Raw genomic sequence first — 14,584 nt, forward strand, 5'->3', positions numbered from 1 at the left:
AAGATCCCACATGCCGTGGAGCGGCTGCGCCCGTGAGCCATGGCCACTGAGCCTGCGCATCCGGAGCCTGTGCTACGCAACAGGAGAGGCCACAACGGTGAGAGGCCCGTGTACCACAAAAAAAAAAAAAAAAAAAAAACCAATTAAAAAATGGGCAAACGACCTGAACAGTCATTTTTCCAAAGAATACCTATAGATGACCAACAGGAAAAGATGCCCAACATCACTAATCATCAGAGAAATGCAAATGAGTATCACCTTACACCTGTAGAATGGCTACCATCAAAAACACCACAAATAACAAATTTGGAGAAAAGGGTACCCTAGTACATTGTTGGTAGCAACGTAAATTGGTGCAGCCACAATGGAAAACAGTATGAAGGTTCCTCAAAAAACTAAAAATAGAACTACCATATGGTCCAGCAATTCCATTCCTGAGTATATATCCAAAGAAAACAAAAATAGTAATTCAAAAAGATATACGCACCCCAATGTTCATAGCAACATTGTTTACAATAGCCAGGATATGGAATCAATGTAAGCGTCCATCAGCAGATGAATGGATAAAGATGTGATACATACACACACACACACACACACACACACACACAACGCAATATTACTCAGCCATAAATAAAAGCATGAAATTTTGCCACTTGCAACAACATGGATGGACCTGGAGGATATTATGCTTAGTGAAATGAGTGAGACAGAGAAATACAAATACTGTATATTATCATTTATATGTGGAATCTAAAAAATAAAGTGAATGAATATATCATAACAGAAACAAACTCACAGATATAGAGAACAAACTAGAGGTTCCCAGTGGGGAGAGGCAAGGGAGGAGGGGTAAGAAGAGGTAGGGGATTAAGAGGTACAAACTACTATGTATTAAAATAAACAAGCTACAAGGATATATTGTATAGCACAGGAAATATAGCCAATATTTTATAATAACTTTAAATGGAGTATAATCTATAAAAATATTGTTATGTTATATACTTGAAACTAATATTGTAAATCAACTATACTCCAGTTTTTAAAAAAAGGATCGTTTCCTGACTCCATATTCCATGCTCTTTGCTAATTTTACTGTCCCCCCTTAAAACCCTTAACTGAAAAAAAAAAAAAGACTTCTGATAGTTGCTTATCATTAAAATTAAAAAAAAACTGTCAGGAATACAATATATCACTCAATGAAATCAAGATATGCTCTGGTCGTGATACTTCTGTTCATAATGCAGCTTCCTTTCTGAGAACTTAAACTGAATTTAATGAGCTTTAAATAATATGTTCATGTATCTTCTAGGTTTCCACAGACGTGCAGCTCCAGTTACAAGAAGGCAGTTTCCACATGGTGCACATAGGATGGATTATTTGCACTTTGAGGATGATAGCCGTGGATGGTGGTTTGACATGGATATGGTGATCATCTATATTTATTCAGTGAACTGGGTCATTGGATTCATTGTTTTCTGCTTTCTTTGCTATTTTTTCTTTCCATTTTAGGAATTTTCATACCTTACTATGGTTGAACAATTACAAATGATGTAGATAACAATTACTTAAACATTTTTTTAAATGTGCTTTGAAGTTTTTATAATGTTGCATTATATAAATTGTTGGTGTTTATAGAAAATCTGAGAATGGACTTATTTATGAATGTTTTTCATGTAACAAACTCAACTTTATTCAAGAGCTAATCTGTCTAGCACTTAGCAACAACACACTGTTAATTTCATAGTTCTTCTTGGTTTGGGATTTGTGGCTCTAATTTTACAATGTCACTTTTACATTTATCTTGATTTTAAAGACTGAGGTTTTCCCTCCACTTAAAAATAGTAAAAATGTAAAATTAAATGATAATCTGAGTAGATATTATCATTAGTGATAATATATTTAGTCAATCATCACTTATCCTCAGGCAAGTTATATACATTAAAGATAAACCACATCCTCTGGGAACTAACCTAGCAGGGTATATTCAGTTTTGGTTTCCAATTATCTCTATGTATGTCCTTATGTCCCTTTCTGTTACCAAGACAGCTGACTATCCTTTTTTTTAGAGACCTAATAATAGCGTTAGTGCAACATTTTAAACTATTACAAGAACAGAATATTAAACACAAAAAAGCAAAAAAAAAAAAACAAAGCTGAGATTAATTCCCACCAGTAGATACTTAGAAAAATATATTAACACTTTTCCAATTGCAGGATTATTCACCTGAGGAAATTAAAAATTTACTGACAGACACTCAGTAGCCTAAAAGAACAATGCATGTCCAAAATGTAGTTAATTTAGTGATTCTTTTAACTTGGACATTGTCAAATATATTGTAAATGTGCAATAAAGAGTGGCTTTTAAATTTTTTCATGGTCATTAACTAATTTAATGTCTGGAATAAAGAATTGTTAGAAATAGGCTTTTGGGTTTATAGAAAGAAAACCTGATATTTATTTTTATTTATTATTACAGTAATCCCTGGAATTAGTTTTCCCTTATTAATTTTTTTTTTAAAAAAGATCTGAATGATCCCAGTACAAGAAAGAATTTGGGTAGGTATTCCAATGTTAAAAGTGAGAAACCTAAAGCAGAGAAGTAAGCTTATTTATTTCAGTCACTTAGGTGGTCTTTGTGTAACCTAGAACAAAAAGTTTTTTGTTTTGTTTTTTTTGGTGTTTTTTTTAACATCTTTTTGGAGTATAAATTGCTTTACAATGTTGTGTTAGTTGCTGCTGTATAACAAAAGTGAATCAATCAGCTATATGTATACATATATCTCCATATCTCCTCCCTCTTGCATCTCCCTCCCACCCTCCCTATCCCACCCCTCTAGGTGGTCACAAAGCACCGAGCTGCTCTCCCTGTGCTATGGGGCTGCTTCCCATTAGCTATCTGTTTTACATTTGGTAGTGTATATATGTCCGTGCCACTCTCTCACTTCATCCCAGCTTACCCTTCCCCCTCCCCGTGTCCTCAAGTCCATTCTCTATGTCTGCGTATTTATTATGAACTACTAATTCAACATTCCTGTGCTGTGATGTCATATATCTGATAATGCAATAAGCATATTTTAACATAAGGTAGGTAAACCTCTCATGGCACTAAAAATACTACCACCATCCAAACAAATTGAGATTGATCAGGCTTGAACAGTTCAGTCTATGAAAGGTCCAAATTTGTCATAATTACTGACTATATTTGAATAAAAACATTTAATTGACAGTATGTGATGTTCTAATAAATATGGAAGAATGATACAGCTTTTTATTCTAACATTGCCCTTATTGTGTTTAAAATTATATCTGTGAAAGAAAATAGTGTACATTAGACATCAAATCCAGAAAGCAGAAAACTAAATACATTTTAGAAACACAGAGATCAATTTTTGCTCATTATAATAAAAAATATATATATTATGCTTGCAGTCTAATGACATAACTGTTATCTTGGTGAAGCAGCATTGTCGGCAAAGCTCAGTATTACCTTACAGAAATAAAAATGGATATTTATAATCACTAATTTATTACTCAAAGTAAAGATGATATGGTATAAGGGAAAATATTGCCTTCTTAAAGTACATGTCAGGAAAAATGAACAAAACATATGGGGGAGCCATATTTTAAGAACTGTAAAATAAATTGCAGCTATTTCCCAAGCAACTCCTGGCTTATAAGCTCTAGCAAATATGCCTTCATTCATTCCTAAATTACCTAAAAATTGATTATAATTATACATGAAGTAAATAGTATTATTAATACGATTTCTCAGAGAAACAAAGATGATTCCCAAAATATATTTATTAGGTCAGTAATACATATCAGTTTATAGATCTGTATCTACAAACTAAACACAAATAAATATAATACCCTTAAATAAATAGAATACCCTTTAAAAAAGAAATCGTAGTCTGGGCGCTCTCACCTTCTGAGATGGCCCACACTCTGTCTGTGGAGTGTGTTTCTCTCTAAATAAATCCATTTCTTACCTAAAAAAAGAAAAGAAAGAAAAGGAAGGAAAGAAAGGGAAGGGAAAAGGAAAGGAAAAGGAAAAGAAAAAGAAATCGTAGTCTGGAGGAGCATTCTCAAGTCACACAGCTACCAAGTGATACAGCCAGGAGTCAAACCCGGATAGGCCTAGTTCTTGAAGCTATATCCTTTCCACAACACCTTCTTAAGAAGTCCAATTCCTAATTTAGGGACTTCTCTTACAAAAATTCAGAGGTATCCCTTCTCAGTGAATTTTCTAGGACTCTATTGGTCTATACCATGTCAAGATATCCCTTCCAAGGTAGGTAAGGTGCTGTATCTGACCCTCCTACCACTAAAAGAGAAGAATGATGTTTACAGTTCCTCTTTGAATTTTGGAGGTAACATATGCCTTGTTTGGGTGTGCTACTCTGACCCATTTACCAAATGACTCAAAAAGCTCCCTGTATTGAGTGGGACCAGAACAAGAGAAGGCCCTTCAACAGGTCCACTCTGCCATGCAAATTGCCGGGTCACTTGGGCCATATGATCCTACACATCCAATGGTCCTTGAATTGTCAGAGGTAGATGGGATTGCTGTTTGAAGCCTTTAGCAAGCCTTAATAGGTAAATCACAGCACGGACCCTCAAAATGGATTAAAAACCTAAATGTAAGGCCAGACACTATAAAACTCTTAGAGGAAAACATAGAACACTCTATGGCATAAATCACAGCAAGATCCTTTTTGACCCATCTCCTAGAAACCCTTACGATTTTAGAGCAAAGCCACACCATCCTCTGTGGATAACTATTCTTTTGAGAAACAGCTTGCCCGCTATGAGGCCTAGTAGAAACTGAACATTTGGCCAGGACCCACTAAGTTACCATGATACCTGATTTACCCATCACGAACTTGGTGCTGTCTGATCCACCAAGCCATAATGTTGGGTGTGCGCAGCGGCAGTCCGTTATCAAATGGAAGTGGTGTTTATGAGATTAGGCTTGAGGAGGCCCTGAAGGCACAAGTAAGTTGCTTGAGGAAGTAGCCCAAATGTCCATGGACTCTATTTTGCTACATCACCTTCACTCTCTCAGCCCATACCTATGTCTTCACACCTAAGACCAGTTGACCAAGGAACAGAACTGTTAGGCCTGATTTACAAAGAGCTCTGTGTGATTTTCAGCTACCACTCAAAAGTGGACTTCTGATACTCTATAGCTTTCCTTTGGACATCCCTGAAGGATGATGGTAAAGGGAAATCCTCCCCATGGGCAGAATTTCAAGCAGTGTACTAGGTCATTCATTTTTCCTGTGAGATACATGTCTATAGTGATTAACGGACTGTGATATGAGTATGTTTGTATAAGTATTAACCAAATATTTTTTCTTCCAGTTTTATCCTATCATCTAAAGCATCTTAAAAATAGCTACCTTTATATCAATATCACAAGATGTATTGTGATCATTAATCTTAATACTTAAATTACAAAGGAGAAGAGAAACATCACCCAAGGTCTTTGTATCCTCAGTTGTATGTAGGATAACTGTGTCATGTTAGGCAGTATCGTTTAAGGAGATGGTTTAAGATATACGAGTTCCAACTTGACAAGGGACTGTGATGGCTTTGTGGGATGTCAACTTGGCTAGGCTAAAGTACATTACTCAGAATTACTTTTCTGGTAAAGGTCCCTTTGGGGGAAGACATAGAAGGATTAACAGTATATGTTTTTGGCAGTGTAACAGTGTCTGAGGGTCTGAGTCTGTTAACTGGCTCAAATCTAGAATTTATAGAAGAAATTGACTCTGTGTTTTCTTAATTCAATTCAGACATCTGTTCAGTAAGCTAGAAATACTCTGCTTATACAGATCAAGTAAGAATTTAAAAGGCTGGCCATCTTTTCCTATTCTAGGGACCTCTTGATAACCAGCCAACCCCCAAGTCTCTGCAAGTCAAACTAGTCTGATTACCAGTTTGACTCCACTGTTTATAATGGTAACCATCACACCTTGCTTTTAGCAATTAAGTGCCACCATTTAGCTTCTGACATCTCAGGATCCCATTATCTCCACTGCATTTAGCAATCCTAGTTCAGTGGCAGAATTTCCTCTGTAATTTTTGACCTAAAGAGAAGAGAGCTTTGACCTAAAGAGAACAGAACTTCAAGGATGCTGTGGCTCCTCAAAAAATTTATTTTTCACAGCTGTTGCAAAAGTTGTGTCTTTCCAGGGTTGGAGAGCAGGTCTTACAGGACAGATATACTCTAACATTGCAATCTCCTTAAGCCTTCGGATACCTTCATCTACACATGGCATTTCAACTTCATTTAATGTAGGCCACCTTTTGGGTCCAGCCAATTGACCAACCAACCAACTTGTTATAGCCCTTCCTAACTGCTTCAGCTGAAACAGTGAATCCAGAACCTCTGGTTAGTGAGCCTGTATCAATAAATACAGCATGATTCAACTTTATGATCCTCCCACCTTGATCACACAGCCTTAATATCCATTCTTATACACACCCTCTAGATTTCTGTCTGTATGAAATGAAAAATCATTCAGTTGTTTTTGGTGTGTATCACACCTCTTCATGAATCACAACTAGTACCTCATCTTTTGAGAACTTCTGCAACTTGTCTAGTTATAGATCTAGAAACAAAAAGGAATGTTGGAAATTAGGTCCTGAGGAGGGTCAGGAGCACCTTGCAGGCAAGTAACTCAGTAGAGACCCATTCCAGCTTCTTCAGGTAAAGAGGGGCCATCTTCCTATATTAGGCAAAGTACTCTTGAGAAACAGAACCAATAGGATATCTATTTAAAGCTTTATTATAAGGAATTGGCTCATCTGATATTGGAGGCTGGAAAATCCTAAGTCTGCAGAGCCATTGTTCCTCCCAGCTCAAGTCCAAATTCCAGAAGCTGCTGTAGAACGAGAAACAGCCAATATCCCAGTATGAGTCTGAAGGCCAGAAGGATGCTATAGAACCACAAAGAGGTAATATCCCAGTTTGGAGGCTGTCAGACAGGAGAATACTCGGGGAATGGTCAGTCTTTTATTTTATTCAGGCCGTCACCTGACTGGATGAGGCCCACCTACATTATGGAGGGCAGTCTGCTTTACTCAATCTACCAATTTAAAATGTTAACCTCATCCAAAAAAACACCCTCACAGAAACATTTAATGTTTGATCAACTATCTGGAAAGCCTATGGCCCAGTCAAGTTGACACACAAAATGAATTATCACACTTCCTCAGGCAGAAGTGGAAGGGATGCTTCTACTGGCAAAGATGGTTCAGTTTTATTTAGGAGGTTCAGATTCCCCATCTTTATCATAATCTACCCATATATTCCCCTCCTATTTGTAGGAACCCATTCCTTCCCAATTAGGGACCAAACTTTAACAGAGGTCGTTGGGAATTCAATTTGAATTGTAGTTTAGCCACTTGCAGGAGGAGACTCTTGCTTTGGTTTTCAGAAACCCTACAGCTGCAGCTGTACAGCTACAGAATATGGTTTCTTTGAGGGCAGATATAGAAGCTTTCAGGTCATTGATGCAGAACTTGAGCAAGGAATTTAAATCCCTAGGTTCATCTTTTTCATTGGCCACTTTCTCCTGGGCAATTAGGAGTAACCAACCAACTCCACTATACCCCTTATTTTGACAGAAATGTTCTAGAGGAGCTCATACTTAGGCACCCTGAGCCTCACCTTCTATAGGTACTCAATTGCAGGTATCCAAAGGTGATAATTTGTGCAACCCTTTTGCCACGTCATGCCATGAACTAGCAGTGTCCTTTCACCACTGGAAACAGGCTCCTTAGTGCCTTTAAAACTTATCAGATTAGGGGCTTCCCTGGTGGCGCAGTGGTTGAGAGTCCGCCTGCCGATGCAGGGGACACGGGTTCGTGCCCCGGTCCGGGAGGATCCCGTGTGCCGTGGAGCAGCTGGGCCCGTGGGCCATGGCCACTGAGCCTGCGCGTCTGGAGCCTGTGCTCCGCAATGGCAGAGGCCACAGCGGTGAGAGGCCTGTGTACCGCAAAAAAAAAAAAAAAAAAAAAAAACAAGGAACCGAAATGGATTACACAGTTTGGGGAGCTGGTTAAGCAAATCCAGAGTCTATAGGGCAGACAGTTAGAAAGGGAAGAACACAAAAAGGCTGGGATCCAAAAGACAGTGGCCAAAGCTACTGTCCACAAGTAGACTTTCATTCTCCAGGGAATGTCTCAACCCTCTTTTAAGACCTTTCAACTGATTGTCAGGCCCACCCAGGATAATTTCCCCAATGACTGATTAGGGACTTTAACTATGTCTGAAAAAAATCTCTTCACGGGAGAAGCTACATTAGTGTTTTATTAAATAATTAAGAGAAGGTGTGTATATGGTACAAACTAGCTCATGCTTTCCTTCCCTCCTCCAACTCTTGTGAAAGGATAACTCTTGTAACCTAATTATCCAGAAACATCTTGGAAAGGGAATTCTGGGGAATGTAGTTTAGCCTAGCCAAGTTGACATACCACAAAGCCATCACACATGGTATGCTCAGTTAACTGCCCTCTCTATATTTTATCTCTGGATTATTTATACAAAATGATCAATCTTAAAATAAGGATAAACTCAAATTAAAAGTTTATAGTATAACTTTTAATAATTCATCTCCAGTACCATAGAAGTTTTAAAATGTTCTACGTAGGTGGTCTGGTTATCTATTGCTGAATAACAACCTACCCTAAATTTAATGGTTTAAGAAAACAATCATTTTATTATATCTCACATTTTTGTGCATCAGGGATTCAGACAGCACTCAGCTGGATGATTCTTCTGTTCCACATGGCATCAACAGAGGTCAACTGGTGATATTCAGCAGGAAGTAGACTGGTCTGGAGGGTCCAAGACAGCTCCACTCATATGGCTGGTGTCCTAGGAGAGATGGTTTAAAACTTAGGCTCAGAAGAAATGGTCAAATGGAGCACCCACATGTGGCCTAACAAGGCAGTCTCAGGGTGGTCAGACATCCATGGTAGCTCAGGACTCCCAGAGCGGGTGTTCACCACCAGCCTCAGCAGTCCTGGAATGATATTTCTGCTGCTTTCTGTTGATCAAGAATGTCACTAAGGCCAGTCCAGATTCAAGGAAAAGGGAATCTGATTCTAATAGAACAATTATTAACCTATCACTCTAGGAAATCTCTGTAGGGGTTAAGAGATATAAAAATAACCCTTGGTAAAAGGATTATAAAACTGAAAAATGAATAAACTGTGTAGTCACTCTTGATTACCTCTGTCAGAAAAGTATCAAGGAGCTTAATACTTAATAAATAATATTATCCACAACATGATATGTATCAGTGCTTCTCACACTTTAATGTCCATGTGAACCACCTAGAGATCTTGTTAAAATGCAGGTCTGGGATAGGGCCTGGAATTCTGCATTTCTAACAAAGCTTCATGTGATACCAATGCTTCTAGTCTGATGAAACAGAGTAATCTATATCATGGGTCAACAGACTTTTTCTGCAAAGGGCTGTATAGTAAATATTTGAAGCTTTGTGGGCCTCATAGAGTATTTGTCACATATTTTTAAAAATCCAACCACGGATATATGTCACTGGTATTCAAATTTGGCTGCATAATGGAATCACTTGGGGAATTCTTAAAAATACTGATACCTAGGTCCTACCCCAAATACTCTAATTTAGTTGGCATAAGAATAGGGATCCTTAAAAGTTCTCTAGGTTAAATCTATTATGTGGTAAAGTTTGAAAACTTAATCATCTATATCACTTCCTATTTCTACCTACTTGTACCTTTTGGGTCATTAAATCTTTTTCAATACATCTGAATGAATTAATTAATACAGATCTCTCTTCAACACAAAACTGACAATCTAATTAAAAAACAGTAACCAAAAATAGACGCTTTCACCAGCACACCCCTGCTCCCAATAGGAAGCCTATCCCCAATGGACATATGTTAGGAAAATAAAATGAAGTTGGATACTGAATTGAGGGCTAATAGAAAGTGATACATAAGTAGGTTGCTGGGGGAAAAAAAAAAGTGAAACACAGAAAACTTCAAGTAAGTAGAGTGATAAATTGCAAGGCTATAAAAAGTAGAAATTACTATCAACCTCATCAAGATAATTAAGAGAAAACTATAAGAGACCTCACCTAGAGTAGCGTTCTGCTTTAAAGACTAAAGATTTATAAACATGTCAATATATAAATGGCATGAGCTGCTTACTTAAAATGTTCTCTTAAATATTTCTAACTCTCATAATTTTATACTATATATCTGCATTATACAGGGTTTCCAAAGAAAGTTATAAATTCTTACTCAGTTCTGTCTAAATTAATATGCTTTTTAAAATAACAGATACTTTTTAAAGCATTGTACCTGGTACCTTTCTAGGCAAATAACTTTAAATGTGAAATTACTATTTTATTAACTCAATTTGGAAAACCATTTTACATGTGCCATCTTTCCCGAGTAAAATTTTGTCTATAACATATAATGTATTTTTCAGAGTTAATATCAATAAATTATTAAAGAAAATAATAAGTTAGAGTGTACCCAAGTAATATTCCACTTTTCATTACATACTGTCTTTTCTCTTTATCCTTTCTGACGTTTTTATTTCAGCTTTTCTCTATGAATTAGCTCCCTTTGGTTTTAACCTCCTGGACTGCATTTCCCTCTACTAAAACTTTCATATAAAATAGTACATCTTCACACAGTAAAATGCAACAGTAACACATAGTTAATAAGGTCTCCTCATTCATTCATGCATTCAACAAACAAAAATAGTACATGCTCAATAAATATTCATTTGCTCTACAAATGATGCTCAATTCAAGTTTTGACCATGATCTGAACTTCACTAAATGTCAGTTACATATCCTGAGGATTTCAGAATAAATTTCTTGTTACCTAGGAATCTATATACATTCCTTCTAATTTAAAAAATTTCAGAAATCTACTTGGTATCTCATTATTCAAATGAAAGCTACATCTGTTACATGCAAAATTTTCTACTCCTGTCTGCTTCCTATTATGGACTCAGAGATAATCAGTATACATGTGTATCAGTACATCCACTTTTCCTATGACTAACAGCTAAAAGTAGAGGGAAATTAAGAGAAAATTACACCACCTAAGTTCTTCTTTCCACTTATATTAACTATGTTATTGTACACAGTTCACTACTTCTAACCTACATATTAATTGGGTGTGTCTTTTTCCTTCTACAAATTAGGGAAAGGCACACATGACCTCCCTAGAAAAGAATGGCTCTTTGCTCTAGTTATGATATGTACATCCTGTGGCTGAGAAAAGGCAGAAGGTGCATTTTATTTTCAAAAATTATAAACTTAAAACTATCAAAGGTGAGGTATGTTTAGGCAGATAATTATTTTGTCAACTAACCAATTATAAACCCATTATAAATTTGGCCCAGTCTGATTTTAAACTATTTCAGAATAAATGTTTATCATAGTTTATTGATAAATTCTGCAATATTCCATCTCATTTCTTTCTAGTAAAAAAAAAACTTAATTGAAATTGTAACAGGTAAGCAAATGTCATATAAATTCTACATGGTCTATGTCATTAACATGAAAAACTCAGGACTTCTAAAAAGATAATATTTAATATCCCATTGCTATACCTTACAACTTCATCATCAAAATTGCTAGAACAATAAACAGTAATGATCAGTGTTATATACATTTATCTATTTTTTCTTATTCTGAATCGAGTCAGAGTCATAGCAGAGAGTGAAAATTAAGTGGTTTTAAAGCAACAATGGAAGGAAAAGGAAACATTATGTAATGTATATACTTAAATCACAAGCAACATGTTCACAAACATACTTGTATTATTTTCTGCATAACACACTGAAAAGTCAGAAGGGTACATGCTTCAGAAGAGTCAAATGAAAAGAACTTTTAGAGCAATATCCCTAGAATTAGAAATCTAGAACAACACAAAACAATCAAAATTATGTTACTATGCTTAATAATGCTAAAATTGTATGTTAATTTGTCAGATTCATTTTGACTCTGAATAAAGCACATTACCTATACAGCATTACCATCAAAATCAAAATTTTTCACATGCATTATCTCTAATGGTGAGAAAACTTCTTAAGCCTTGTTTTCTTGCAGTTCTAAGTTGCTGCAAATGTTCTTTCATGTCCTGAGAAATATGGCAAAGTCATACTACTATGCCAGGTACTGCAATTACTGCTGATGGTTTATCTGATTTTTCTTCAAAGGCTATACACACAGTAAGACTGGTTAAAACACATGATAATCCCAAATTTGGTCCAATCTTTGTTTGAATTATTGCTAAGTGACTTTTTTTTAAATGGATAAAACTTCTAAACCAAAATAAAATGAGGTCTATATGCCAAGGTACAATGCTTTTTAAGTAGGAAAGGATGAGATGTTTTACAGGACACTTATTAAGCCAATTTGACTAATTAGAATGGTTCACATAGAATAGAAATAAGAGAGAAAAGTAAGCCTGAAAAGGTAGTTGAAATAAGATTGTGAAGTTGGGGATATATGTATACATATAGCTGATTCACTTTGTTATAAGCAGAAACTAACACAACATTGTAAAGCAATTATACTTCAATAAAGATGTTAAAAAAAAGTTAAGCAATGTGAAGAAAGATAAAATTAAATAATAATCAGTTTATGACAATAAAAGTAATGTAACCATTAAAAAAAAGATTGTGAAGTAGAAGAATTTGAACATTTGAACAATATATACTTCTTTAGAACTTACTTCGTGCTTTCTGTCTTTGAATTTTTGCTTATACCTTTCTTATAATTATTTATATTTCCCTCAAGCCTAGCCTTATGCCTTGGCAAATAGTGCTCAGTCATCTTTTATTATATTTCCCCAAGCATAAGAAATTTATCCAATGTCTAGAATTTATCAAAAAATTATTTAAGGGCTTCCCTGGTGGCGCAGTGGTTGGGAGTCCGCTTGCCGATGCAGGGGACGCGGGTTCGTGCTCTGGTCTGGGAGGATCCCACATGCGGCTGGGCCCGTGAGCCATGGCCGCTGAGCCTGCGCGTCCGGAGACTCTTCTCCGCAACGGGAGAGGCCACAACAGTGAGAGGCCCGCGTACCGCAAAAAAAAAAAAAAAAAAGTGTTTATCACTAAATGTAAAGTTCAGCAGTACACCATGGAATTTTTTTTGTAGCTGTTTAGCCATCTCTGGCTATGTTTGCCAATCACTGAGAGAACAGTGTTAACAAGCATGAATTTCAGATATTCTATATTATAAAATCTGTTAATATGAAATATATTAACAATGAAACTATACCTGCATACAAAAAAATAAAATAAATCTAATTCATGAATTATAAATATACAATGGAAAACTTTATTTAAACCACCAAGAGTCTGAAATCAAAAAAAAAATTGTATGTGTGAGTGTGGGCAGGTACATAATCTCACATTTGGAATGTACTCCTTAACAGCAAGAAGATAAATTTTTTTTCTCTGTAAATATTGTCCTTGAATGTTTTACAGTATCTTTTATGATTTGATGTCCTGGCTGTGTATCTGGGTCAAATCCAAACTCTATTCCAGTAACTTGAGGAAATCTGAAATTTAAAAAGATATTCTTGGATAATTCTACAAAATATACATTAATAATAGGTAAGGTAAAGTATTAAATTTTAAGTAAGCACATTTTATTATGCTAAACTAAAAAGGTAGAAATGCTTCCCTTCATTGAATCATCAGGCAAACTGTGTGGGGGAAAAAAGAAAAATAACATTTTAAAATCTCCTATTTAGGGCCTAAGACATGCCCAGCCCATGTGGCTATAGAAAGGAGGACTTGGCCGCAGAGCACAGAGCACCACAGCAAGGAAAGCAGGGTCTAAGGGCAGGGCTGGAGGGTGCCGGAAGCCAAGGGTGTGCCTAACATCCTCTCTCCTCCCATCCCTCCATTCAGTGTTCTTGCCCTTGGGCTGCACATGTGAGGCTCACAGATTTCTTCAAAAGGCATACAAGCATTTATCACTACTAACCATAAGTCACGTATGAGAATAAAGTCTATGCTACACAAACATACACACACATCTTTTATTGGGGAATTTATCATTTGGCTTAACTTCTTGAAGAATACACAATCTAAAGTATTGAGTATCTAGCTCTTTATGATTAACATCACTAAGATCCTTAAAAATATTTAGCAAGTATACATTTACAAATGGCATTAGAAAAAGCAGTATGAATATTTTAAGAGCCCTGAAATTCTGCTTTCTCCCCTTTACAAATGAGGAAAGATGGAAAAGAGTACAAAAATTGAAAAAAAGCAAAAATTAAAACCTTTGCATCTTCATGAAACTGTTAATAAAATATCATTACAGAAACAGGTGCAAAATTAAATTGTAGTTTTAGAATATTGTGAGACAGGAGAAATTGCTTTTTCTTTTTTTTTCAGAAAAAAATTTTTGAAGGAAGAAATTGGATTTTTAAAACTCTTTAAGAAAGGAAAGACTTCACCATGAAAGGATTTTAGGCATAGAATATATCATAAGAAAGGCAGGAATGCCAAGAGTATGTGAAAAAAGATGCTGAAAATGAG

General features: G+C 35.9%; 1 protein-coding gene across 2 annotated transcripts in view; it reads left to right on the forward strand.

The window, feature by feature from the left end:
* Window positions 1-11,560, forward strand: part of RNF180 (ring finger protein 180) — a 298,759-nt gene extending 287,199 nt beyond the window's left edge. For both annotated transcript variants that reach the window (XM_089908902.1, XM_089908901.1), the window contains one exon: window positions 1,313-11,560. In XM_089908902.1, coding sequence (XP_089765028.1) covers window positions 1,313-1,512 — 200 coding nt within the window. In that variant the 3' untranslated portion in view covers window positions 1,513-11,560. The remainder of the gene's footprint in view (window positions 1-1,312) is intronic.
* The last annotated feature ends 3,024 nt before the right edge of the window (window positions 11,561-14,584 follow it).

This window comes from Delphinapterus leucas, chromosome 3 (genome assembly GCF_059928025.1).
Source record: "Delphinapterus leucas isolate spDelLeu-1000000601 "Yukka" chromosome 3, BTC_Dleu_Yukka2, whole genome shotgun sequence".
In the NCBI taxonomy this organism is placed as follows: Eukaryota; Metazoa; Chordata; class Mammalia; order Artiodactyla; family Monodontidae; genus Delphinapterus; species Delphinapterus leucas.